The 27,097-nt window shown below is 42.0% G+C and overlaps 1 protein-coding gene across 1 annotated transcript; it reads left to right on the forward strand.

Moving 5' to 3' along the window:
• The first annotated feature begins 1,615 nt into the window (after positions 1-1,615).
• LOC139383718 (prostaglandin E receptor 2a (subtype EP2)) lies at positions 1,616-26,968 on the forward strand. Its single transcript, XM_071128273.1, has 2 exons — positions 1,616-2,658; positions 22,462-26,968. The coding sequence occupies exons 1-2, from the start codon at positions 1,843-1,845 to the stop codon at positions 22,642-22,644; spliced, it is 999 nt and encodes a 332-aa protein (XP_070984374.1). The 5' UTR covers positions 1,616-1,842; the 3' UTR covers positions 22,645-26,968.
• The last annotated feature ends 129 nt before the right edge of the window (positions 26,969-27,097 follow it).

Raw genomic sequence — 27,097 nt, forward strand, 5'->3', positions numbered from 1 at the left:
GCTTGGAAAATTCCATAAAATGATGTCATGGCTTTAGAAGCTTCTGATAGGCTAATTGACATAATTCGAGTCAATTGGAGTTGTACCTGTGAATGTATTTCAAGGCCTACCTTCAAACTCAGTGCCTCTTTGCTTGATGGGAAAATCAAAAGAAATCAGCCAAGACCTCAGAATTTTTTTTGTAGAAGTCTACAAGTCTGGTTCATCCTAGGGAGAAATTTCCAAACGCCTGAAGGTACCACGTTCATCTCTAAAAACAATAGTACGCAAGTATAAACACCATGGGACCACACAGCATTCACTCCGCTCAGGAAGGAGACGCGTTCTGTCTCCCAGAGATGAACGTACTTTGGTGCGAAAAGTGCAAATCAATCCCTGAACAACAGCAAAGGACCTTGTGAAGATGCTGGAGGAAACAGGAACAAAAGTATCTGTATCCACAGTAAAACAAGTCCTATATCGACATAACCTGAAAGGCCGCTCAGCAAGGAAGAAGCCACTGCTCCAAAACACCAATAAAAAAGCCAGACTTCCATTTGCAACTGCACATGGAGACAAAATATCATACTTTTTGGAGAAGAATCCTCTGGTCTGATGAAACAAAAATAGAACTGTTTGGCCATAATGACCATCGTTATTTTTGGAGGAAAAAGGGGGAGGTTTGCAAGCCGAAGAACACCATCTCAACTGTGAAGCACGGGGGTGGCAGCATCATGTTGTGAGGGTACTCTGCTGCAGGAGGGACTGGTGCACTTCATGAGGAAGAAAATGATGTGGATATATTGAAGCAACACTTCAAGATATTAGTCAGGAAGTTAAAGCTTTGTTGCAAATAGGTCTTCCAAATGGACAATGACCTGACCTCAATCCTATAAAACATTTGTGGGCAGAACTGAAAAAAGTGTGTGTGAGCAAGGATGCCTTCAAACCTGAATCAGTTACAGCAGCTCTGTCAGTAGGAATGGGCCAAAATTTACCCAACTTATTGTGGGAAGCTTGTGGACGACTACCCAAAATGTTTGACCCAAATTAAACAATTTAAAAGCAATGCTAACAAGTACTAATTCCACACCCATGTAAACTTGTAAACTTCTGACCCATTGGGAATGTGATGAAATAAATAAAAGCTGAAATAAATAATTCTCTCTATTATTCTGACATTTCACATTCTTAAAATAAAGTGGTGATCCTAACTGACCTGAGACAGGTAATTTTTATTTGGATTTAATGTCAGGAATTGTGAAAAACTGAGTTTAAATGTATTTGGCTAAGGTTTATGTAAACTTCAGACTTCAACTGTAAGTCGTCCGTAGCCGTACTGAGCTGCGTGCTCATTGAAGGACTAAGTCGAGACCAGGATATCAGGTTTGTCCTGAGACTTCTCGCTTCTCTGGTTCTTCAGACCAGTCCTGCTGCTGAAGATAATGGGAGGCTGATTGAGGGGAAGCATTCTCTTATATAGGGACACCTGTACCCCTATTGGCTGCAGGTGTGTGCATAATTTTCTCTCAGGCTATTTGCTGCCTAGGCAGCTGGGTAAACCACTAGGAGGAGAGCTCCCATATGGGGCGGAGCTCCACGATATAGAAACCTTAGCTCACTATACTTCACTGATGAGTTGTAATTCGTGTGAAGAAAAGGTGGAGAGAAGACGCTTGTGGCGCCATCACAATAGGTGCCCTCCTCTCTCAACCTGTCTTATCACAAGCTCCCAGACACCGCAGCATTTTAAAGTGCTGAAACTAAAGCACTTAAGTCTAATTCTGCGGAACAGCAAATCGTTTTGGAATATCACACAGATAGAGCAGGACTGAAGTATTTGACGGAGGCAAAACTCTTCCTATGGCAAATGACACAGAGAATGACCCATGCCACAGCAATCTGCACATTGACAAGGGGAACCCGCGCATTAGCGCGATCATGTTCTCCGCCGGAGTGATAGGGAACTTGGCCGCTTTGATCCTTTTGGAGATCCGCCGCAGGAAGTACCAGAGCCGGCAGCGACTGTCGCTCTTTCACGTTCTGGTCACCACGCTGGTCGTCACGGACCTGATGGGCACCTGTCTGGTCAGCCCTTTCGTCCTGGCTGCCTATTCCTTAAACACCACCATTATTGCTATGTTTAACACTGAACCTCCTGCAATGTGTGAGTATTTTGGATTCTGTATGACTTTTTTCAGCTTGGCCACTTTATTTCTCCTTTTCGCCATGGCGCTCGAGCGATGCCTCTCAATTGGCTACCCCTACTTCTACGGGCGGCACATCACTAAACGTTGTGGATACATCACCATTCCTTTCATCTATTTAGTTTGCGCGGTGTTTTGCATCCTGCCCTTTTTGGGTTTCGGGGACTACGTGCAGTATTGCCCGGGGACGTGGTGCTTCATTGACATGAATCCGTTAATGCCCGAAGACCGTGTTTACCCAGTCCTGTACGCAACTGTTATGCTCATTTTAGTCCTTTCTGTAGTGGCTTGTAACGCCTTTGTCGTTTATCACCTGGTTTTGATGTACCGGAGGCGCAAACTTAACGGGGGATCCGTGACAACTCGGAGTAAGAAGGACCGGAGAGTCCTCTCCATGTCCGAAGAGGTCGAGCATCTCATCGTACTGGTGTTCATGACGGTGATATTCATGATTTGCTCCCTTCCTCTGGTGGTAAGTTTTTTAAAACTATTCTAAATGTTGTACTGTTCGCCTCCCAAGTGTCCCTTTGACAGTCTGACACATATTTTGCGCAATCAAGTCAAGCTATATTTCTCACTTGATAGGTAATAACCATTTACTTGTCTGCAGAGAGCTCTAATGCTATATTACTTGTTATAACAGTGGTAGGCTACATGTGAGGTTTATATGGTAGGCTATGCCTCTCTATGAAATCTTTAACGTACTCAAAATTACTGTTATTTAATCATGATCATTATTATGATAATAGTTAGACAAGCTAATAGCCCGTCTCGCCATGCGTTATACCTTGGCATATTGTCTACTGAAAGTAAAAGGCAAAGCCAACATCCAAACAGTTTGACATCCAAAAATATTAGGATGCCTGTTTAATACATAAAAATGTGCATGTATAAACAAAGAGTGTTTCTCAGAAAAAGAAAGACAAACATGAGTAACACATGTTCTTATTCAGTACCGTTAGGCAATAAAGAGGGCAATGAATTTCAATAAAGACATTCACATATGTCTTATATATCTCAAAGCATTTTGCAACCGAAGATGAAGCATTACAGTTTAACCACAACTAGCATGTCAAATCGTGCCCATATGTTGGAGCTATATTTCTCCTGCTCCTAAAAATCTGCCTGTCATTGACTGAGGAATTGCCTCAATGCCCTGTTCATGGTATATTCTAAGGATCAATGTACATTAACCTAAGATTTTAGATGGGATTTTGTGAATCCACGTGCAATGGTATGTCAGGGGTGGACACTTGTCTCAGTCAGCTGTGATTTGTTGTGATTAGCAGATTGAGTCCTGTAAAAACACAGCAATCCCAGTGTCCCATATATCACCATTAATGGAGGTACATGGTCATTAGTCCTAATTGCCTCTGGTTCAATAAAGTGGTGATTGAATCGTCTTGGCTCTTCATATATGTCAGATTAGACTAGCGTTCCTTGGGGATAGTGTGCCAGTTATGCTATGATATAAACACATTATGTATTTCAACACTTACTACATGGAGTTTGTGTTATTATTACTATATTTTATGAAAGACACTCAGAAGCGAAAGGAAGTAGACAACAATAGGAAACTGAGTGGTACCTATTTATAGATCACTGTATGTGCCATGTAGGCAGGAAACCAAATGCCAACCAACCAGTGACATTTCACACAGAAAAATTCCCCCACAAAACCAAAACTGGTCATTACAAAAGTCAACTTTGGTCATTTAACTCTGACAGGTATAATCATTTAGAGTGCATTGACATTAATGATGTCTCGTTATAAGGCTATACATTTACGAAAAGTCAATGCATTATAACTGTATCATAATGCATTATCTGTCAGGTCAGCTCTCTCACAATTGGAGCTTCATAAGGGTTGCACAGTGGCGGTTCAGGTCCCCAACAGTGGGACCAATTCAGTTTCCCTCTCAACCACCCCCGCTCCGTATGATGGATGAGATCCATTGATAGATTTAAGGTCACCAATAGGTAGATGGCATGAAACATGTGCTTGTTACAGAAGAATGATCTCCTGCTAAATTGACAAGGTGTCTGCCCCGATGGAGAAAAGCAACAACGGCCCTACGCACAAACGCATGGATGTCTGTAAATCAATCGTGAAAGCGGAACATCGGCCTTGCTTATCGTGCCAAACACAGGACCCCACATACTGTAAGAGTCTGGTTGTTAACCACATAACTTGTTTAGGTTATAAATAACAACATAATTTGTTCAATTTCAAACATTCCATTGTGCTCGAAAACTCTGACTCTTAAAAGGTGATAAATGAGGATCCTATAGTTTTAAGCGTATTTCCCACGTCTTGGTTAATTGTTCTTATCTCTCAGTATAGTGCACTAGACTCTATCTAAGGCAATGCAGACACAGTCAGACCCCCCCTGTGGGATTCAAGCCTATACTCTAGGTCAGTCTGCTGTTAATGAAACCGCATCCTGCCTCTGTGCCCTCAGTCACAGATGATATGATGAATAATTAAACATAGTTTCACTGTTGCGATTGGACACCTACTGTTGTCTCATCAACATCCACCCAGAGTGCTCTCTAACTAAACAACAAGCAACCGCGTGAAACAATCCCCCCAGCGTTTTCTCAAGTTCCAGGGTACGTAGGGTTCAGACAGAGCATAATTAGTGGAGAATTTGAAGGAGCTCTCTGAAGTATTTGTGTTTAGTAGATTAAACCCTGGGGATAAGGTGCTGTTCCCTGACCCCCTGACTCTTGGGAAACAAAATTGCACCTCGGTTGGAGGGAATACCAAAATGACATGTAGGCTATTTCTTCAGTCGTCTTTTGCTCGATTCCTCAAGTCCCATCTCATCGCTTCCTTCTCAAAAACACATTGGAGGAGAAAGTCAGAAAGGAGGAACCATGTCTTCTCCAATACGTTCTGAGGAGCCATAGAGAAAGGACACAAGGAAAGAATAGTAGAGAATCAACATTTGGAGGTACTTATAAAGCCATTACTATATTTGCCTAATGCTTACTGGAATATGATTGTATTGAGAGCACTAATCAACCCTCTCACACTTAGTAGTGTCAATAATTCATATGGATGAGCTTGGCCCCATTGCACTTTGTGAGTACCTATGGTCCTGTGCACCGTGCAGACACAGAAGTAAGGCCTGGCTGCGGTGTGTTTTTCACTCTCCTCGAGGTTGTTCTCACTGCTAGTTCCACCCACAGGATATTGGAGTAATTATGGTTGTTTCAGGAAATTGGCCCACTTTTACTGGGGTCAGCACTTGTGTGTCACACTGGGAAAGCCAAATAGTGCACATAGCTTAGCCACATAGGTTGAGGAATGTGTCTCACTAATACTGAGAGTAATAACCTGTGAGATGGTCACATTTTCTAATCATTATTGTGGAATTACTTGATAGGGATATTGATGGCATTTGTACTTTATCTGACTTTATTTCAGAAAATAGCATCTGTATATCTAGTTTTAAAGTTGCTCCTGCAAATACATCTTCGGCTCTGTGCCCTTTAGCATGTGGAATAGATATTTAGATAGTGTCATTGTTGCTCTGGCCTCAGCCTACCCTCTCTCTTGTTTGATTAGCTTATCAATAAACTCTGTATGTTTTAAAGTTGCACTATGCAGAAATTACTCCACCATTTCCTGGTTGCTAAAACTCTAATAGTTTGCCTAATTTCAGTTTATGTGGCAAAATAAGCGAGTATAGTGTTGAGAATCTTTGTACCATCTAGTGTATTTTCCATAACCAAAAATATTATTATTTCAGCAGTGTCAGAGTCTAGGTGATGTGGGTAAGGCGGAGTCTGGTGCAGGACACAGCGATGAGTAATAATAGTAACTTTACTCAAAAATAATCTACCAACAAGGAGAACGAAAATCCAGAATCACATAAACGAGACAACTGACAACAATAAACACGCACAAAACCATGATGGCTCCAGAGGGTTAAATAGGGAAAGAATTCAAACGTAATGGGAACCAGGTGTGTACAATCAAGACAAAACAAATGGAAAAATAAATGTTGATCGGTGGAGGCTAGGAAGCCGGTGACGTCGACCTCCGAACACCGCCCGAACAAGGAGAGGCACCAACTTTGGCGGAAGTCGAGACAAGCTGTTTGAAGCTGGTGTACAAAACCGACAGTAAAAGACACAAAAACAAAACTTAGAAATAGAAATAGTGCACATAAAACATATCTACCGCTTGTTATACTTTACATTTTTATTTTATATATATATATATATATATAATATATAAAATATATAATATATGAAATATATTTTTAAATACATTTTCCTTTATTATTTTCCCCTAACTCTACCACACCTCCACTATTTTGAGTAAAATAATGGACAACAACACTTAGGCTTCTACTTCCAGCTTATATATACATTTTCCAGACACATAATATTTTACAATAGTTACCTTTTTGTTTGTTTTTAGTCCCATCCTTCAGCTACCCTCAACCCCTTTCATATATCTCTGAAGACCGTCCAGGTTTGATTTCTATTTGCCATATATTTGTCAACTGTGCTGTGATGTTTCACAAAAGTATTGAACCTTTCTATTCTCATAGATTCTACATATTGTAAATTAAAGAATAATTTTGCTAAGAATATTATCATATTATTGATTGATTGACTATGACTTTTTAAATCATCCAGCAGTGCTATTTAGCTCCAGGTAAATGTTGCAATTCTTCAGCCATTCCTGAACCTACGACCAAAAACAAGCTACATATGGACAGTACCAAAACAAATGATCTAATGATTCTGACACTTTGCAGCAAAATCTGCAGAGCAGGGATGGTTGTATCCCCCATATATATAATATTCTATTGGTTGCAAGAATTTTGTATAATAATTTAAATTGAAAAACTCTTAAGTTTTGAATCCAGCATTGTTTTGTGTATCGGTTGATAAACTGTGTGCCATGGAATTAGTACATCAAATCTCTGTGGTGTAGCTGTTCATTTTTTTGTCCTTAAATTAAACTGGTATTTTTTTTTTTTTTTAAGGCAACAGACAAGTTCCTTATTTTCTCCCCCTTCCACTTGGCTCTTCCATTTTTGCGGCAATGCTGCAATTAGTTGGTTGTAATTTTGAGTAGAGCAGACATTTCCATATATTTTTGTGAGCTACATGTGTGACTACTCCACCAGTCCTTTTTATGATAACATTTACAAAGATTATATATATATTTTTATTATGACATTGTTTTTTTAATCAATTAGTATATTTGAGTTTAACCATAACATTTCTTGTAATATTTGTCTTTTCTGGTGGATTAAACTGAAATTGCAACCAACTTTTTATGGCATGTTTTAATAGGCAATGCTGCAAGACTAGGTATACTGCCCTCTGAATTCATATTTGTTAAATTAATTTGTCTGAAAGAGTTTTTTTGCTCAATCAGGGTGATTATTTTCATTTCCATGGTAGCAAGATCTTGATGGAAGCTTGGGAGGTGTGAGCATGGCCACTAAAGTGCTATGGATAGTTAAAGCCAGGACTAAGTTATTGGCTAGAAAGTCCAAGCTGCTTGATAAGGACTCCATGAGAGTGCTAGCCACTGCCCTCATTCAATGGCATTTTTACTACACTGGTACTTCCTGGTTTGGGGGCTTATCTAAGCTTCTGAAGGGGAGCATTTGGCTGTACTGTTGTAGAGACCCATCCACTTGGCAATATGTGGCTGGGGGTTATAGCATTTCTTTCAAATCAAATCAAAGTTTATTTGTCACGTGCGCCGAATACAACAGGTGTAGACCTTAAAGTGAAATGCTTACTTACAGGCTCTAACCAATAGTGCAAAAAAGGTATTAGGTGAACAATAGGTAAGTATAGAAAAAAAACATTAAAAAGACAGTGAAAAATATCAGTAGCAAGGCTATATACAGTAGCTAGGCTATAAAAGTAGCGAGGCTACATACAGACACAGGTTAGTCGGGCTGATTGAGGTAGTATGTACACAAGACCTACTTCCAAGAAAACAACATCTTAAATGGAATGCAATCAGGTTTTAGGTCTGGACACAGCACTTTTTCAGCAACATTGAAGGTTTTAAATGACATCCACTGTGCTCTTGATAAGAAGTTACATTGTGTGTCTGTTTTTATTGATTTGTCAAAGGCTTTTGACACCGTGGACCATGCTGTGTTAGTGCAAAGGTTAAAATGTTGTGGAATTACTGGTCATACTCTAGATTGGTTTATAAATTACCTATCAAATCGTACACAATGTGTAATGGCGGATGGTTGTAAATCTGAGTCCATAGAGGTGTGCTCAGGTGTTCCGCAAGGTTCTATTTTGGGCCCACTGTTGTTCATTTTGTATATCAACAACATTGGGGTTCTTATTGAAACAGCGGATGTTCATTTTTATGCAGGTGATACGGTTCTTTATTCAAGTGGTAGTAGTTTATCTTTAGCTTTTGAAAATGCCCAAAGAGCATTTAACATCATTCAACAGAATCTGTATGATTTAAAGCTGATTCTAAATTTGGGTAAAACAAAATGCATGGTATTTTCAAATGCCAGGCATGTTACAAATCATGTCATTGCTACATTGGCTGGACATACTATAGAGCAAGTTAAATTGTACAAATATTTGGGTTTGTGGGTTGATGATAAGCTAACCTTCACTGTGCATGTAGAAACTTGATAAGGAAGCTCCAGCTGAAAACAAGATTTTATTACCAGCATGAGGCTTGTTTTTCTTTTGAGGAAGGAGTTGGCACGATGTACATTACTGTCGGTTTTAGATTTGAGTGATGTTATATATATGCAGGCCTCAGCCACTACCCTGAGAGCACTTGATTCAGTGTATCATGCAGCCCTCAGGTTAATTTCAAATCAGAAACGTCTAACACATCATTGTGATCTCTACAGCGCTGTTGACTGGTCGTCATTGACCTTACGTAGGCTTAAACACTGGTATACACTGATTTATAAGGCCATATTGGGTAAAATGCCATTTTATCTCTGTTCTTTTTTAGTCAGGTCAGTAAATAAATATCAATTTGGTCCCATTCTGATTTGCTTCTAACAGTACCAAAAATTAGAACAGGTCATGGTAGAAATAGTTTTAGTTACTTAGCACCTTGGTCCTGGAATTCTCTCCTGAACATTTTAAAATGTGTTGATCAAGTTTCATTGGTGGAGTTTAAACACTTGATCTATGTATATATCATAGAAGAGTGTAATTGTTTTGAGGCCAGCTGTTTTTAGTCAAGATGCTTGTGTTTTTAATGTAAAATATTTGTGGCACTGTATGTGTGTTTATAGTTTTGTTTAATGTTGTGTTAGTGTATGTAAGTTGTTTTGTCTGAAACGCTGTTCCCTCTGCTGCTATTGGACCAGGTCTCTCTTGGAAAAGAGATATTATCTCAATGAGAAAAAAACGGTATAAATAAAGGTAAAATAAAAAAATAGAAAATAAATGTACAGTCATGGCCAAAAGTTTTGAGAATGACACAAATATTAATTTTCACAAAGTCTGCTGCCTCAGTTTGTATGATGGCAATTTGCATATACTCCAGCATTTTATGAAGAGTGATCAGATGAATTGCAATTAATTGCAAAGTCCCTCTTTGCCATGCAAATGAACTGAATCCCCCAAAAATATTTCCACTGCATTTCAGCCCTGCCACAAAAGGACCAGCTGACATCATGTCAGTGATTCTCTCGTTAACACAGGTGTGAGTGTTGACGAGGACAAGGCTGGAGATCACTCTGTCATGCTGATTGAGTTTGAATAACAGACTGGAAGCTTCAAAAGGAGGGTGGTGCTTGGACTCATTGTTATTTCTCTGTCAACCATGGTTACCTGCAAGGAAACACGTGCCGTCATCATTGCTTTGCACAAAAAGGGCTTCACAGACAAGGATATTGCTGTCAGTAAGATTGCACCCAAATCAACCATTTATCAGATCATCAAGAACTTAAAGGAGAGCGGTTCAATTGTTGTGAAGAAGGCTTCAGGGCGCCCAAGAAAGTCCAGCAAGCGCCAGGACCGTCTCCTAAAGTTGATTCAGCTATGGGATCGGGGCACCACCAGTACAGAGCTTGCTCAGGAATGGCAGCAGGCAGGTGTGAGTGCATCTGCACGCACAGTGAGGCAAAGACTTTTGGAGTATGGCCTGGTGTCAAGAAGGGCAGCAAAGAAGCCACTTCTCTCCAGGAGAAACATCAGGAACAGACTGATATTCTGCAGAAGGTACAGGGTTTGGACTGCTGAGGACTGGGGTAAAGTCATTTTCTCTGATGAATCCCCTTTCTGATTGTTTGGGGCGTCCGGAAAAAAGCTTGTCCGAAGAAGACAAGGTGAGCGCTACCATCAGTCCTGTAAAGCAAAAAGCCTCCTGAGACCATTCATGTGTGGGGTTGCTTCTCAGCCAAGGAAGTGGGCTCACTCACAATGTTGCCTAAGAACACAACCATGAATAAAGAATGATACCAACACATTCTCCAAGAGCAACTTCTCCCAACCATCCAGAAACAGTTTTGTGATGAACAATGCCTTTTCCAGTATGATGGAGCACCTTGCCATAAGTCAAAAGTAATAACTAAGTGGCTTGGGGAACAAAACATCGATATTTTGGGTTATGGCCAGGAAACTCCCCAGACCTTAATCCCATTGAGAATTTGTGGTCAATCCTCAATAGGCGGGTGGACAAACAAAAACCCACAAATTCTGACAAACTCCAAGCATTGATTATGCAAGAATGGGCTGCCATCAGTTCAATCAATGTTTTTCAGTCTCTCGGTCCCAGCTTTGATGCACCTGTACTGACCTCACCTTCTGGATGATAGTGGGGTGAACAGGCAGTGGCTCGGGTGGTTGTTGTCCTTGATGATCTTTTTGGCCCTCATGTGACATCGGGTGCTGTAGGTGTACTGGATGGCAGGTAATTTGCCCTCGGTGATGCGTTGTGCAGTCTGCACCACCCCCTGGAGAGCCCTGCGGTTGCGGGCGGTGCAGTTGCCATACCAGGCGGTGATACAGCCTGACAGGATGCTCTCAATTGTGCATCTGTAAAAGTTTGTGAATATTTTAGGTGCCAAGCCAAATTTCTTCAGCCTCCTGAGGTTGAAGAGGCGCTGTTGCGCCTTCTTCACCACGCTGTCTGTGTTGGTGGACCAATTCAGTTTGACCGTGATGTGTACGCCGAGGAACTTAAAACTTACTACCCTCTCCACTACTAGGGGGGGGGGGTGCTCCCTCTGCTGTTTCCTGAAGTCCACGACCATCTCCTTTGTTTTGTTGACGTTGAGTGTGAGGTTATTTTTCTGACACCACACTCCGAGGGCCCTCACCTCCTCCCTGTAGGCCGTCTCGTCGTTGTTGGTAATCAAGCCTACCACTGTAGTGTCGTCTGCAAACTTGATGATTGAGTTGGAGGCGTGCATGGCCACGCAGTCGTGGGTGAACAGGGAGTACAGGAGAGGGCTCAGAACGCACCCTTGTGCGGCCCCAGTGTTGAGGATCAACGGGGTGGAGATGTTGTTACCTACCCTCACCACCTGGGGGCGGGCCGTCAGGACGTCCTGTACCCAGTTGCACGGGGCTGGGTCAAGACCCAGGGTCTCGAGCTTGATGACGAGTGTGGAGGGTGCTATGGTGTTAAATGCTGAGCTGTAGTCGATGAACAGCATTCTCACATAGGTATTCCTCTTGTCCAGATGGGTTAGGGCAGTGTGCAGTGTGGTTGCGAATGCGTCATCTGTGGACCTATTGGGGAGGTAAGCAAATTGGAGTGGGTCTAGGGTGTCAGGTAGGGTGGAGGTGATATGGTCCTTGACTAGTCTCTCAAAGCACTTCATGATGACGGAAGTGAGTTACCTTAGCTTTCTTGGGAACAGGAACAATGGTGGCCCTCTTGAAGCATGTGGGAACAGCAGACTGGGATAAGGATTGATTGAATATGTCACCACCAGCCAGCTGGTCTGTGCATGCTCTGAGGACGCGGCTGGGGATGCCGTCTGGGCCTGCAGCCTTGCGAGGGTTAACATGTTTAAATGTCTTACTCACGTCGGCTGGAGTGAAGAAGAGTCCGCAGGTTTTGGTACCTGTCCGTGTCAGTGGCACTGTATTGTCCTCAAAGCGAGCAAAGAAGTTGTTTAGTCTGGGAGCAAGACATCCTGGTCCGCGACGGGGCTGGTTTTCTTTTTGTAATCCATGATTGACTGTAGACCCTGCCACATACCTCTTGTGTCAGAGCCGTTGAATTGCGACTCTACTTTGTCTCTATACTGACGCTTAGCTTGTTTGATTTTCTTGCGGAGGGAATAGCTACACTGTTTGTATTCGGTCAGGTTTCCGGTCACCTTGCCCTGGTTAAAAGCACTGGTTCGAACTTTCAGTTTCGCTCGAATGCTGCCATCAATCCACGGTTTCTGGTTGGGGAATGTTTTAATAGTTGCTGTGGGTACGACATCGCCAATGCACTTGCTAATAAACTCGCTCACCGAATCAGCGTATACGCCAATGTTGTTGTTTGATGCAATGCGGAACATATCCCAATCCACGTGATCGAAGCAATCTTGAAGCGTGGAATCAGATTGGTCAGACCAGCGTTGAGCAGACCTGAGAGTGGGAGCTTCCTGCTTTAGTTTCTGTCTATAGGCTGGAAGCAACAAAATGGAGTCATGGTCAGCTTTTCCAAAAGGAGGAAGGGAAAGGGCCTTATATATGTCGCGGAAGTTAGAATAACAATGATCCAGGGTTTTACCAGCCCTGGTAGCACAATCTATGTGCTGATAGAATTTAGGGAGTCTTGTTTTCAGATTAGCCTTGTCAAAATCGCCAGCTACAATGAATGCAGCCTCAGGATACGTGGTTTCCAGTTTACATAGAGTCAAATAAAGTTCGTTCAGGGCCATCGATGTGTCTGCTTGGGGGGGAATGTATGCGGCTGTGATTATAATCGAAGAGAATTCTCTTGGTAGATAATGCGGTCGACATTTGATTGTGAGGAATTTAAGTCAGGTGAACAGAAGGACTTGAGTTCCTCTGTGTTGTTATTATCACACCACGTCTCGTTAATCATAAGGCCCCTCTTCTTACCAGAAAGATGCTTGTTTCTGTCTGCACGATGCGTGAAGAAACCAGCTGGCTGTACCGACTCCATAGCGTGTCTCGAGTGAGCCATGTTTCCGTGAAGCAAAGAATGTTACAGTCTCTTATGTCTCTCTGGAATGCTACACTTGTTCGGATTTCATCAACCTTGTTGTCAAGAGACTGGACATTGGCGAGTAGTATGCTTGGGAGTGGTGCACAATGTGCCCGTCTCCGGAGCCTGACCAGAAGACTGCTTCGTCTGCCCCTTTTACGGCGTTGTTGTATTGGTTCGCCGGCTGGGATCCAATCCATTGTCCCAGGTGGTGGGCAAAACACAGGATCCGCTTCGGGAAAGTCGTATTCCTGGTCGTAATGATGGTGAGTTGACATTGCTCTTATATCCAGTAGTTCCTCCCGACTGTATGTAATAAAACCTACGATTACCTGGGTACCAATGTAATAAATAACACGTATAAAAAGGCGAGGCGCCGGAAGTGTAAAAATATACCTTTGACTATTGGATGTTCTTATAGGCACTTTAGGATTGCCAGTGTAACCATATAGCTTCTGTCCCTCTCCTTGCCCCTACCTGGGCTCGAACCAGAAACACATTGACAACAACCACCCTCGATGCATCGTTATCCATCGCTCCACAAAAGCCGCGGCCCTTGCAGAGCAAGGGGAACAACTACTCCAAGTCTCAGAGCGAGTGACGTTTGATATGCTATTAGCACGCATCCCGCTAACTAGCTAGCCATTTCACATCGATTACACCAGCCTAATCTCGGGAGTTGATAGGCTTGAAGTCATAAACAGCGCAATCCTTGAAGCATTGCGAAGACCTGCTGGCAAACGCATTAAAGTGCTGTTTGAATGAATGCTTACGAGCCTGCTGCTGCTCAGTCAGACTGCTCTATCAAATATCAAATCATAGACTTAATTATAACATAATAACACACAGAAATACAAGCCTTAGGTTATTAATATGATCAAATCCGGAAACAATCATTTCGAAAATAAAATGTTTATTCTTTCAGTGAAATACGGAACCGTTCCGTATTTTGTCTAACGAATGGCATCCCTAAGTCTAAATATTGCTGTTACATTGTACAACCTTCAATGTTATGTCATAATTATGTTCAATTCTGGTCAATTAATTATGGCCTTTGTTAGGAATAAATGGACTTCAAACAGTTCGCAATGAGTCAGGCGGCCCAAACTGCAGCATATATCATGACTGCTTGTGGAACGGTTGTTAAGACACTAACAGCTTACAGACAGGCAATTCATGTCACAGTTATGAAATCTTAGGAGGCCTTTCTACTGACTCTGAAAAACACCAAAAGAAAGATGCCCAAGGTCCCTGCTCCTCTGCGTGAACATGCCTTAGGCATGGTGCAAGGAGGCATGAGTACTGCAGATGTGGCCAGGGAAATAAATTGCAATGTCTGTGCTGTGAGATGCCTAAGACAGCACTGCAGGGAGACAGGACGGACAGCTGATCGTCCTCGCAATGGCAGACCAAGTGTAACAACACCTGCACAGGATGGGTACATCCGAACATCACAACTGCGGGACAGGTACAGGATGGCAACTGCCCAAGTTACACCAGGAACGCACAATCCCTCCATCGGTGCTCAGACTGTCCGCAATAGGCTGAGAGAGGCTGGACTGAGGGCTTGTAGGCCTGTTGTAAGGCAGGTCCTCACCAGACATCACCGGCAACAACATGGCCTAAGGGCACAAACCCACCGTCGCTGGACCAGACAGGACTGGCAAAAAGTGCTCTTCACTGACGAGTCACGGTTTTGTCTCACCATGGGGGGTGATAGTCGGATTCACGTTTATCGTCGAAGGACTGAGCATTACACCCCGAGGCCTGTACTCTGGAGCGGGATCGATTTTGTGGTGGAGGGTCCGTCATCTGACGCTGTGTGTCACAGCATCATCGGACTGAGTTTGTTGTCATTGCAGGCAATCTCAACGCTGTGCGTTACAGGGAAAACATCCTCCTCCCTCATGTGGTACCCTTCCTTCAGGCTCATCCTGACATGACCCTCCAGCATGACAATGCCACCAGCCATACTACTCGTTCTATGCGTGATTTCCTGCAAGACAGGAATGTCAGTGTTCTGCCATGGCCAGTGAACAGCCCGGATCTCAATCCCATTGAGCACGTCTGGGACCTGTTGGATCGGGGGGTGAGAGCTAGGGCCATTCCCCCCAGAAATGTCCGGGAACTTGCAGGTGCCTTGTTGGAAGAGTGGGGTAACATCTCACAGCAAGAACTGGAAAATCCGTTGCAGTCCATGAGGAGGAGATGCACTGCAGTACTCAATGCAGCTGGTGGCCATACCAGATACTGACTATTACTTTTGAGTTTGACCCCCCCCCCCTTTGTTCAGGGACACATTATTCAATTTCTGTTAGTCGCATGTCTGTGGAACTTGTTCAGTTTATGTCTCAGTTGTTGAATATTGATATGTTCATACAAATATTTACACATTTGCTGAATATTTACACAGTTTGCTGAAAATAAACGCAGTTGACAGTGAGAGGATGTTTCTTTTTTTGCTGAGTTTATATTACACTTGATCTTACTTGAATAAGTTCCTTCATTTCTTTCTGTTTTTCCTCCAAAGTAGTCTGTGCCTCTATGGTACAGTTTTTATTGGTATCTATCTGTACTATTAGTTCCTCTATTTGTTAATGTGAATTATTTTGACCTAAATTGCTTTTGTTTTAAAGATGACCACTGAATTACATGGCCTCTAAAGGAACATTTTAAAAGTGTCCCATACAATAATGGAATCTGCTGTACCTACAGTTGAAGTAGGAAGTTTACATACACCTTAGCCAAATATATTTAAACTCAGTTTTTCAAAATTCCTGACATTTAAGCCTAGTAAAAATGCCCTGTTTTAGGTCATTTAGGATCACTACTTTATTATGAGAATGTGAAATGTCAGAATAATAGTGGAGAGAATTATTTATTTCAGCTTTTATTTATTTCATCACATTCTCAATGGGTCAGACCTTGTGGGACCTTGTGAAGATGCTGGAGGAAACAGGTACAAATGTATCTTTATCCACAGTAAAACGAGTCCTATATGACATAACCTGAGCGGCAGCAAGGAAGAAGCCACTGCTCCAAAACCACCATAAAAAAGCCAGACTACGGTTTGCAACTGCTCATGGGGACAAAGATCGTACTTTTTGGAGAAATGTCCTCTGGTCTGATGAAACAAAAATAGAACTGTTTTGCCATAATGACCATCGTTATGTTTGGAGGAAAAAGGGAGAGTCTTGTAAGCTGAAGAGCACCATCACAACCGTGAAGCACGGTGGTGGCAGCATCATGTTGTGGGGGTGCTTTGCTGCAGGAGAGACGGGTGCACTTCACAAATTAGATGCCAATATGAGGAACAAAAATGATGTGGTTATATTGAAGCAACATCTCAAGACATCAGTCAGGAAGTTAAATCTTGGTCGCAAATGGTTCTTCCAAATGGACAGTGAAGCCAAGCATACTTCCAAAGGTGTGGCAAAATGGCTTAAGGACAACAAAGTCAAGGTATTGGAGTGGCCATCACAAAGCATTGACCTCAATCCTATAGAACATTTGTCGGCAGAACTGAAAATGCGTGTGCGAGCAAGGAGGCCTACAAACCTGACTCAGTTACACCAGCTCTGTAAGGAGGAATGTCCAATATTCACCCAACTTATTGTGGGAAGCTTGTGGAAGACTACCCGAAACATTTGACCCAAGTTAAACAATTTATAGGCAATGCTACCAAATACTAATTGAGTGTATGTAAACTTCTGAACCACTGGAAATGTGATGAAATAAATAAAAGCTGAAATAAATCACTCTCTCTACTATTATTCTGACATTTCACGTTCTTAAAATAAAGTGATGATCCTAACTGACCTAAAACAGGGAATTTTTTCAAGGATTAAATATCAGAAGTTTTGAAAAACTGGTTTAAATGTATTTGGCTAAGGTGTATGTAAACTTCCAACTTTAACTGTCTATCTCACTAGGTCATGATATTTAAGCCTTTATATATCCACGATATTCGTGATTTCCTTAAGTGCATAAGGGTGATATTTTGTAGTGTGATTTCCTTTACGGTCCATTGATGTATTTAAAACCGTATTATAATCTCCCACCATAATAATAGAGTCTTGTGTTGCTTGTAGGCTTGAGAAATTATTATATACTGAACAAAAATGTAAACGCAACATGTAAAGTTTTGGTCCCATGTTTCATGAGCTGAAATAAAAGATTCCAGAAATGTTCCATATGCACTAAAAGCGTATTTCTCGAAAATGTTATGCAGAAATGTGTTTAAATCCATGTTAGTGAGTGTTTCTTCTTTGCCAAGATAATCCATCCACCTGACAGGTGTGGCAAATAAAGAAGCTGATTATCATAAACAGAATTATCATTACACAGGTGTACCTTACATTGGGGACAATAAAAGGCCACTCTAAAATGTGCAGGTTTGTCACACAACACACAATGCCACAGATATCCCAAGTTTTGAGGGAGGGTGCAATTGGTATGCTGACTGTAGGAATGTCCGCCAGAGCTGCTGCCAGATAATTTAATGTGCATTTCTCTAACATAAGCCGCCTGTTTTAGAGAATTGGTAGTTTGTCCAACCAGCCTTACAACCGCAGACCACATGTAACCACGCCATCCCAGGACCTCCACATCTAGCTTCTTCACCTACGGGTTCATCTGAGACCAGCCACCCAGACAGCTGATGAAACTTAGAAATACTCCTGTCTGTAATAAAGCCCTTTTGTGGGGAAAAATAAATGGGTGGATCTGGCTTCCAAATGGATGGCTGCACCCCTTCCCAATCATATGAAATCCATAGATTAGGGCCTAATGATTTTACTTAAATTCACTGATTTCCTTATATGAACTGTAACTTAGTAAAATCTCAGAAATGTTTGCATGTTGCATTTACAGTGCCTTGAGAAAGTATTCGGCCCCCTTGAACTTTGCGACCTTTTGCCACATTTCAGGCTTCAAACATAAAAATATAAACTGTATTTTTTTGTGAAGAATCAACAACAAGTGGGACACAATCATGAAGTGGAACGACATTTATTGGATATTTCAAACTTTTTTAACAAATCCAAAACGGAAAAATTGGGCGTGCAAAATTATTCAGCCCCTTTACTTTCAGTGCAGCAAACTCTCTCCAGAAGTTCAGTGAGGATCTCTGAATGATCCAAATGACTAATGATGATAAATACAATCCACCTGTGTGTAATCAAGTCTCCGTATAAATGCACCTGCACTGTGATAGTCTCAGAGGTCCGTTAAAAGCGTAGAGAGCATCATGAAGAACAAGGAACACACCAGGCAGGTCCGAGATACTGTTGTGAAGAAGTTTAAAGCCGGATTTGGATACAAAAAGATTTCCCAAGCTTTAAACATCCCAAGGAGCACTGTGCAAGCGATAATATTGAAATGGAAGGAGTATCAGACCACTGCAAATCTACCAAGACCTGGCCGTCCCTCTAAACTTTCAGCTCATACAAGGAGAAGACTGATCATAGATGCAGCCAAGAGGCCCATGATCACTCTGGATGAACTGCAGAGATCTACAGCTGAGGTGGGAGACTCTGTCCATAGGACAACAATCAGTCGTATATTGCACAAATCTGGCCTTTATGGAAGAGTGGCAAGAAGAAAGCCATTTCTTAAAGATATCCATAAAAAGTGTCGTTTAAAGTTTGCCACAAGCCACCTGGGAGACACACCAAACATGTGGAAGAAGGTGCTCTGGTCAGATGAAACCAAAATTGAACTTTTTGGCAACAATGCAAAACGTTATGTTTGGCGTAAAAGCAACACAGCTCATCAGCCTGAACACACCATCCCCACTGTCAAACATGGTGGTTTGCAGCATCATGGTTTGGGCCTGCTTTTCTTCAGCAGGGACAGGGAAGATGGTTAAAATTGATGGGAAGATGGATGGAGCCAAATACAGGACCATTCTGGAAGAAAACCTGATGGAGTCTGCAAAAGACCTGAGACTGGGACGAAGATTTGTCTTCCAACAAGACAATGATCCAAAACATAAAGCAAAATCTTTAAACAAAAAACAAACATATCCAGGTGTTAGAATGGCCAAGTCAAAGTCCAGACCTGAATCCAATCGCGAATCTGTGGAAAGAACTGAAAACTGCTGTTCACAAATGCTCTCCATCCAACCTCACTGAGCTCGAGCTGTTTTGCAAGGAGGAATGGGAAAAAATGTCAGTCTCTCGATGTGCAAAACTGATAGAGACATACCCCAAGCGACTTACAGCTGTAATCGCAGCAAAAGGTGGCGCTACAAAGTATTAACTTAAGGGGGCTGAATAATTTTGCACGCCCAATTTTTCAGTTTTTGATTTGTTAAAAAAGTTTGAAATATCCAATAAATGTCGTTCCACTTCATGATTGTGTCCCACTTGTTGTTGATTCTTCACAAAAAAATACAGTTTTATATCTTTATGTTTGAAGCCTGAAATGTGGCAAAAGGTCGCAAAGTTCAAGGGGGCCGAATACTTTCGCAAGGCACTGTAAATTGTTATTCAGTATTTACAGTATGTTTTCAAAGAAGCATGGATCATCATTATTCTTATACTCTGCTTTCAAGTAGAATGACGAATCTATAACTTACATTACTATGTGAATTTGGTCAAGTCGCCCAAAAAGTTACATATTGGCATTTTAATTAGGGCACAGTTACAGTAAAGATCTATATTATTTGAATGTTCTCCATAGGTAGGATTGCATATTTCCATCTTCTTTGGTCCAATTAATATATAAAAATGTGAGGGTATTTTAGGAAAATAAACAATTTCTCAAGTTTAAGGCCGTCTTAAATCATCTAAATACAGTACTCTTGAGTATAGGGTTACATACCGCCAGTGCGTGGTCGTGTTGGTACGTTTTCTCACTCACAGTCAATCATTGCTGTGACTCTTGCAACACCATGGGCCCAGTAGTGTGTTGTAGTGGATAACTATTTATGAGCAAGTGAAGGGTGGTGTTCGAGAGGACACAACCAAGGTTCCCATGCTGCTATCCTCTGAGGTCCTGCCAAAATGTGTTTATATATTTATTTATTACTTTACAGCTTTCATTTTTGGTTTATTTGAGAGCGTTACTCCATAATTAGCTTCCTCTTCTGAAGCTTGTGTTTCACTAAAGACGATCTGCTTCCGATAATCTGACATTGAAGCTGATCTCCTAAAATGAAGTTGGCCCTTGCCAACTTCACCCATTGCCGATCCTGTGTTTGAGGGTTTCAAAACAAACATAGAGGATACAAGGAATGTGGTTTGGCTGGTTAGGTGCCAACAAGGAGTACATTCTGGTCTGCTTTACGTTTGGGAGAATGAGATAAACAGGATGTTTGCGAGAGCTTAAAAAATATGCTCTTTTAAGCCTTGCCAGTTATTGTTTGGTTTGGTTTGGTTTCTCAAATGATTGCCTCGCCTGGTTCACCAACTACTTCTCTAATAGAGTTCAGTGTGTCAAATCGGAGGGTCTGCTGTCCGAACCTCTGGCAGTCTCTATGGGGGTGCCACAGGGTTCAATTCTTGGACCGACTTTCTTCTCTGTATACATCAATGATGTCGCTCTTGCTGCTGGTGAGTCTCTGATCCACCTCTACGCAGACAACACCATTCTGTATACTGCTGGCCCTTCTTTGGACACTGTGTTAACAACCCTCCAGGCAAGCTTCAATGCCATACAACTCTCCTTCCGTGGCCTCCAATTGCTCTTAAATATAAGTAAAACTAAATGCATCCTCTTCAACCAATCACTGCCTGCACCTGCCCGCCTGTCCAACATCACTACTCTGGACGGCTCTGACTTAGAATACGTGGACAACTACAAATACCTAGCTGTCTGGTTAGACTGTAAACTCTCCTTCCAGACCCACATCAAACATCTCCAATCCAAAGTTAAATCTAGAATTGGCTTCCTATTTCGCAACAAAGCATCCTTCACCCATGCTGCCAAACATACACTTGCAAAACTGACCATCCTACCAATCCTCGACTTCGGCGATGTCATTTACTAAATAGCTTCCAATACTCTACTCAACAAATGGGTTGCAGTCTATCACAGTGCCATCCGTTTTGTCACCAAAGCCCCATATACTACCCACCATTGCGACCTGTACGCTCTCGTTGGCTGGCCCTCGCTTCATATTCGTCGCCAAACCCACTGGCTCCATGTCATCTACAAGACCCTGCTAGGTAAATTCCCCCCTTATCTCAGCTCGCTGGTCACCATAGCATCACCCATGTGTAGCATGCGCTCCAGCAGGTATATCTCTCTGGTCACCCCCAAAACCAATTATTTCTTTGGCCGCCTCTCCTTCCAGTTCTCTGCTGCCAATGACTGGAACGAACTACAAAAATCTCTGAAACTGGAAACACTTATCTCCCTCACTAGCTTTAAGCACCAGCTGTCAGAGCAGCTCACAGATTACTGCACCTGTACATAGCCTGTCTATAATTTAGCCCAAACATCTACCTCTTTCCCTACAGTATTTATTTTATTTTTGTATTTGTTTTGCTCCTTTGCACCCCATTATTTTTATTTCTACTTTGCACATTCTTCCACTGCAAATCTACCATTCCAGTGTTTTACTTGCTATATTGTATTTACTTTGCCACCATGGCCTTTTTTTGCCTTTACCTCCCTTATCTCACCTCATTTGCTCACATCGTATATAGACTTGTTTCTACTGTATTATTGACTGTATGTTTGTTTTACTCCATGTGTAACTCTGTGTCGTTGTATGTGTCAAACTGCTTTGCTTTATCTTGGCCAGGTCGCAATTGTAAATGAGAACTTGTTCTCAACTTGCCTACCTGGTTAAATAAAGGTGAAATAAAATTTAAAAAATTGATGGTGACAGCGGTGACACTTTTTATGTTGGGGGTATTTTCATTTTATTCAGAGAGGGATAGGATGAAATGAGTGGGGAACAACAGAGAGGGGGAATGAAGAATAGTAGTGGGGCTGGGATTCGTACCCACGCTGGGGAGGGGTGGAGGAATACTGTATGTGCTGCAGGTGTTGGCGTTACCTGTTAAATAAGCCTCAGGCATGGATACCGCACTTAGACATCCCGCGGTAAGACATTAGGACTTGCTATTCAGTGTCTTTTCTTCCTCTCTTGTCTCTTAGATCCGTGTGTACATAAACTCCGTGGGCCAGCGGAAAGAGAGCCACAAGACGGACCTCATCGCCCTCCTCTTTCTCTCCACCAACTCCATCGTGGACCCCTGGGTGTTCATCTTCCTCAGCCCGTCAGTGCTGCGCTTCTTCTGGGGAGCGTTGTGCAAGGTGCCCCTCCTGCGCTCCAGGTAGTCCTTCTTCAAGTCTTCCCTGGGGAAGGACACGCCCGCCCAGCTCGAGCTGTGCCATCCCAGTGCTTCCTCTGAGTTCACCCACCCCCCATGTCCACACAGATGGTTTGACCCGCTGATGTATTGGACCTGATTGGGGCCTTGTAATAGCCTCCGAAGGGAGTAGCCACTCAGAATAGAGCTGCTGCCCACATGTCCCGGCCTGCCCAGTGGTCTGGTTCTATGGCGGGGGGAGAGGTGTTGAGCTACTTAGGGGCGACAGCTGGACAAGCGGAGCAGCAACCTACACATTCCTGCAAATGTAGGCTGCAGCGTTCTTGTTTTAGAACAAGCTCTGAGAGTCTCAAATTGGAAGACTCCGGAGGCCAGCAGCAGACGGACAGTTGGACTCGAACTCCAAGGAGAGTGGGGTTGCATTACGGGTCATGTTCTTAAAAGCACTACACGTTATATGTTCTTACAGCATGGACTCCCAAACCAGAGGCCACTACAAGGACAGCAACATAGGATTCACAACACTGAAGGGACTAAATCAGATAAGGACTGTATTTTATATGAGTTGATCATGTTCCAGAGGCTTGCGTTGTTGGCGCCATGCCCTTTTAGCATGCCCCGGCCCGGGACTCCCAGGGAAGTTTCTTTGTATTGAGATGTTCCTTCCACTATCATATGATATCCTTGTGGTTTGGGGAATTGCGTATCATGAATAGAACATTCAGAGACTTCATCCATGTGATGCAAGCTGGATTCACACACACTATCCCTGCTCCCTGCAGCTATGATCTGTTCACCTTTCCTCCCATTGGGTGCTCACCTCGAAAAGCCAAAGGGCAAGAGCTCGAGAATGACATTTATTTTTGACACTTTTTTTTTATCCTTCTTTTGTCAGATGGTTGAGTGGCACTATGAACTTGGAACCAGATGTTGGTTATTTGAAGTTGGGTAGCATGCAAAATGTATGTGGTGATGGAATCGTAAGAAGATAAAGGGGGTGTCCTCTGTATTCTTGAGGTTTCTTTGTGATGAAATGACAGCCTGAGTATTTATTATGATGTGTGTTCAGATCTCATTGATGTATTAATGCACCCGAAGCTGACAAGGAGCTTATGATGTTCAGTGTGCAGTTCTAAATCTGTCGTTCCCGTGTGCACGTGTGTGTGTCAGTGTCAAAGAGATGGCACCGAAAATACATGATGTTTACAGGGAATCCTACCATGTACCTATTATACCTATTGTTCATGTATTTGCGTTAATCAGTACTGCGGAAGATCCTGATTGAGACTGACAGACGTGTATTAATGTGCCAGTGCGTGTGTGTGCGCCAGTGGGTGTGTGTACGTTTGTGCATTTGTGTGTATGCGTGTGTTAACACTTCTGTAAATATGCGCCTGACTCATCCATCTGTCAGCCTTTATCCGCCCAACCCTTTCTGGAACCCCACCTCCTGTCATAGGCCCACGTCAGGGATGGCATCCAGATGTGTGTTTTAACAAAGTTAGACTCTTAACCACCCTTTAAAAAGTTATTACTCTAACATAATCAAAACAAACTGAGGGATCTGACGAGCTCCACCAATAGAACTTGCACAAGCAAATCAGATGCTCATGTGGCCTTTGGGAGACAACATTAGATTAACAACATGCAGAGCCTTGAATTGGATCACTAGTCACGAATACTAACGAAATAAACAGAATAATGACATCATAATTATATGGAGTTAATTACATTGCAGCTGGCTCCCCGGGAACAGGCATACGATTTTGATTACAAATGTGATTAATTCGGTTTATTCTCTGGATTGATTAATAAATCCGATTAGTCATGTCATTTGCATGTCCTGGGTCGTGTTCATTAGGCACAGAACAAAAGATAAATGGACCGAAACGGAGGAACTAGCTGAACTTTTCCAATAAGAAAAGCTCAATTTCTGTTTTAGCTGCCATAGCTAAGGTCTGTTATGGTAAGTCGGCCTAAGGCCCCCTGCCTCGTGGTGGGAGAATGTTGAATGGATTTATATTCTCAAGCTCCTGCAAAGGGGAATGGGAGACCAGAGGCACAAACCTCCTCTTCCAGAGTGCCTTCAGAAAGTACTCACACCCCTTAACTTTTTCTACATTTTGTTGTGTTACAAAGTGAGAATTATTTGTTTTCAATTGTCCTTTTTGGTCAACGATCTACACAAAATACTTTGCACACCTGGATTGTACAATATTTGCCCATTATTATTATTTAATTCAAGCTGTGTCAAATAGTTCATTGATCATTGCTAGAAAGCCATTTTCAAGTCTTGCCATAGATTTTCAAGCTGATTTATGTCAAAACTGTAACTAGGCCACTCAGGAACATTCAATGTTGTCTTGGTCTTGTATTTTAGGTTATTGTCCTGCTGAAAGGTGAATTAGTCTCCCAGTGTCTGTTGAAAAGAAGACTGAATCAGGTTTTCCTCTAGAATTTAGCCTGTGCTTAGCTGTATTCCGTTTATTTATATCCTAAAAAACTCCCTAGTCCTTTCTCAGTTGACAAGCATACCCATAACATGGTACTCAGTGATGTGTTGGATTTGCCCCAAACATAATGCCTTGTATTCAGGATAAAAAAAGTAAATTTCTTTGCCACATTTTTTTGCATTATTACTTAAGTGCCTTGTTGCAAACATGACACATGTTTTGGGAATATTTGTATTCTGTACAGGCTTAATTCTTTCCACTCTGTCATTTAGGTTAGTATTGTGGAGTAACTACAATGTTGTTGATCCATCCAAATTTTTCTCATATCACAACCATTAAACTCTGTAATTGTTTTTAAAATACCTATCGGCCTCATGGTGAAATCCCTGAGCAGTTTATTTCCTCTCCGGCAACAGAGTTAGGAAGGATGCATTGTAGTGACTGGGTATATTGGTACATCATTCAAAGCCTAATTAATAACTTCATCATGCTCAAAGGGATATTCAGCTTCTTTTTTTTTTACACATTGACCAACTGGTGCCCTTCTTTGCAAGGCACTAAAAAACCTCCCTGGTCTTTGTGGTTGAATCTGTGCTTGAAATGCAGTACTCGATTCAGGGACCTTACAGATAATTGATTGTGTGGGGTACAGAGATGGGGTAGTCATTCAAAAATCATGTTAACCACTATTGAACACATGTAATTTTTGTGATTTATTATGCACATTTTTACTCCTGAGTTTAGGCTTGCCATAACAGTGGAGTTGAATACTTATTGACTCAAGACATTTACAGCTTTAATTGTTTTTTATTAATCTACAAAATGTTCTACAAACAAAATTTCACTTAACTTTATGGGGTATTGTGTGTAGATCAGTGACACAAAATCTCAATTTAATCACAAAAAAAGTGGGTGTGAATACTTTCTGAAGGCACTGTATGTAATCAATGGCTGAAGCCATGGCAACCCACCACTAGCCCTGCAGCAGATACACAATTCAGAAGTGCTTTACAAATGTGTGTCTTTGTGCTTCCTTTATCAGATAAGATGATTCACCTTGTCCGTTTTAAGAAAATGTGTTATTGATACAGTTGCTGTTCAAAGTCATTTCACATTTCAAAAGGAACACGTAATATTTTAGACAGAGCAGCATGCATTAATCTGCTGAACATATCTCTCTTTGGGTGCATCCCAAATAGCACCCTATTCTCTACATACTGCACTTTTATATATATACGGTAGGGTATAGGGTGCCATTTGGGACATAACACACTGGGCACAAACTTGTTTCAATGTAATTTGTCAACGTATTGTGATGTGGAATCTACATAGATAGAAAATCATCAAACTGTTGTTTTGAGGGTGAAATTTAAACCACAGGATTATGTTATCATAGTAAACCAATTTGAAAATAGACAAACATTTTTATATTTTTAAAACAATTCAGTCACTCATCGGAGAGGGAAAGAAATGTGTTTATCACCAACTGCAATGTGGTGTCTGTCAATGTGGCACGCGTCACCAAGAGCTGCCATCCTCCCAGACGTGATCATTTGATTCCCCTCGTTCAACCTGTCTGGTGTCATTTGGGTTCGGCTGACTCGTACGTTCTGCATATTTAGAATGTACACGTGGTTGCCTTGACGGAAACCCAACGTGACATATTCCAGGCCTTGTACCTACGTATCATTGCAGGCTATGATAATTTCAAGAAAGGCAGCTCGAAAACAAAGTCAAAGTATGTCCTTTTTTGCCTTGTTGCTTGCAGCTAGTACAGTTTGTGTCTCAATGGCCGATTTTTGTTTTTTAAATGTGTCAATAAAATGATTGATGTTTTGGTTTTGTAACATGACATAATAAAGCTGGTACCACTACAGATGATTTCTGTGCCATGTTCTTTTCCCCCGCTTTTGTCAGCTGCTCTATAATTTCCTGTGAGACAGTTATCACCTAAACCTAGGGCCTCATCACGAGATCCAAAATGTCAGCACTGTTTCGTGCTTCATC

The sequence above is a fragment of the Oncorhynchus clarkii genome, chromosome 25 (assembly GCF_045791955.1).
Source record: "Oncorhynchus clarkii lewisi isolate Uvic-CL-2024 chromosome 25, UVic_Ocla_1.0, whole genome shotgun sequence".
Taxonomy (NCBI): domain Eukaryota; kingdom Metazoa; phylum Chordata; class Actinopteri; order Salmoniformes; family Salmonidae; genus Oncorhynchus; species Oncorhynchus clarkii.

What these genes read in the sequence shown, in the direction of transcription:
- LOC139383718 (XM_071128273.1), top strand. Translation starts at nt 1,843, where the DNA reads ATGGCAAATGACACAGAGAATGACCCATGCCACAGCAATCTGCACATT. An exon ending in TTTGCTCCCTTCCTCTGGTG is followed by an intron (nt 2,659 to 22,461) that starts GTAAGTTTTTTA and finishes CTTGTCTCTTAG; the next exon opens with ATCCGTGTGTACATAAACTC.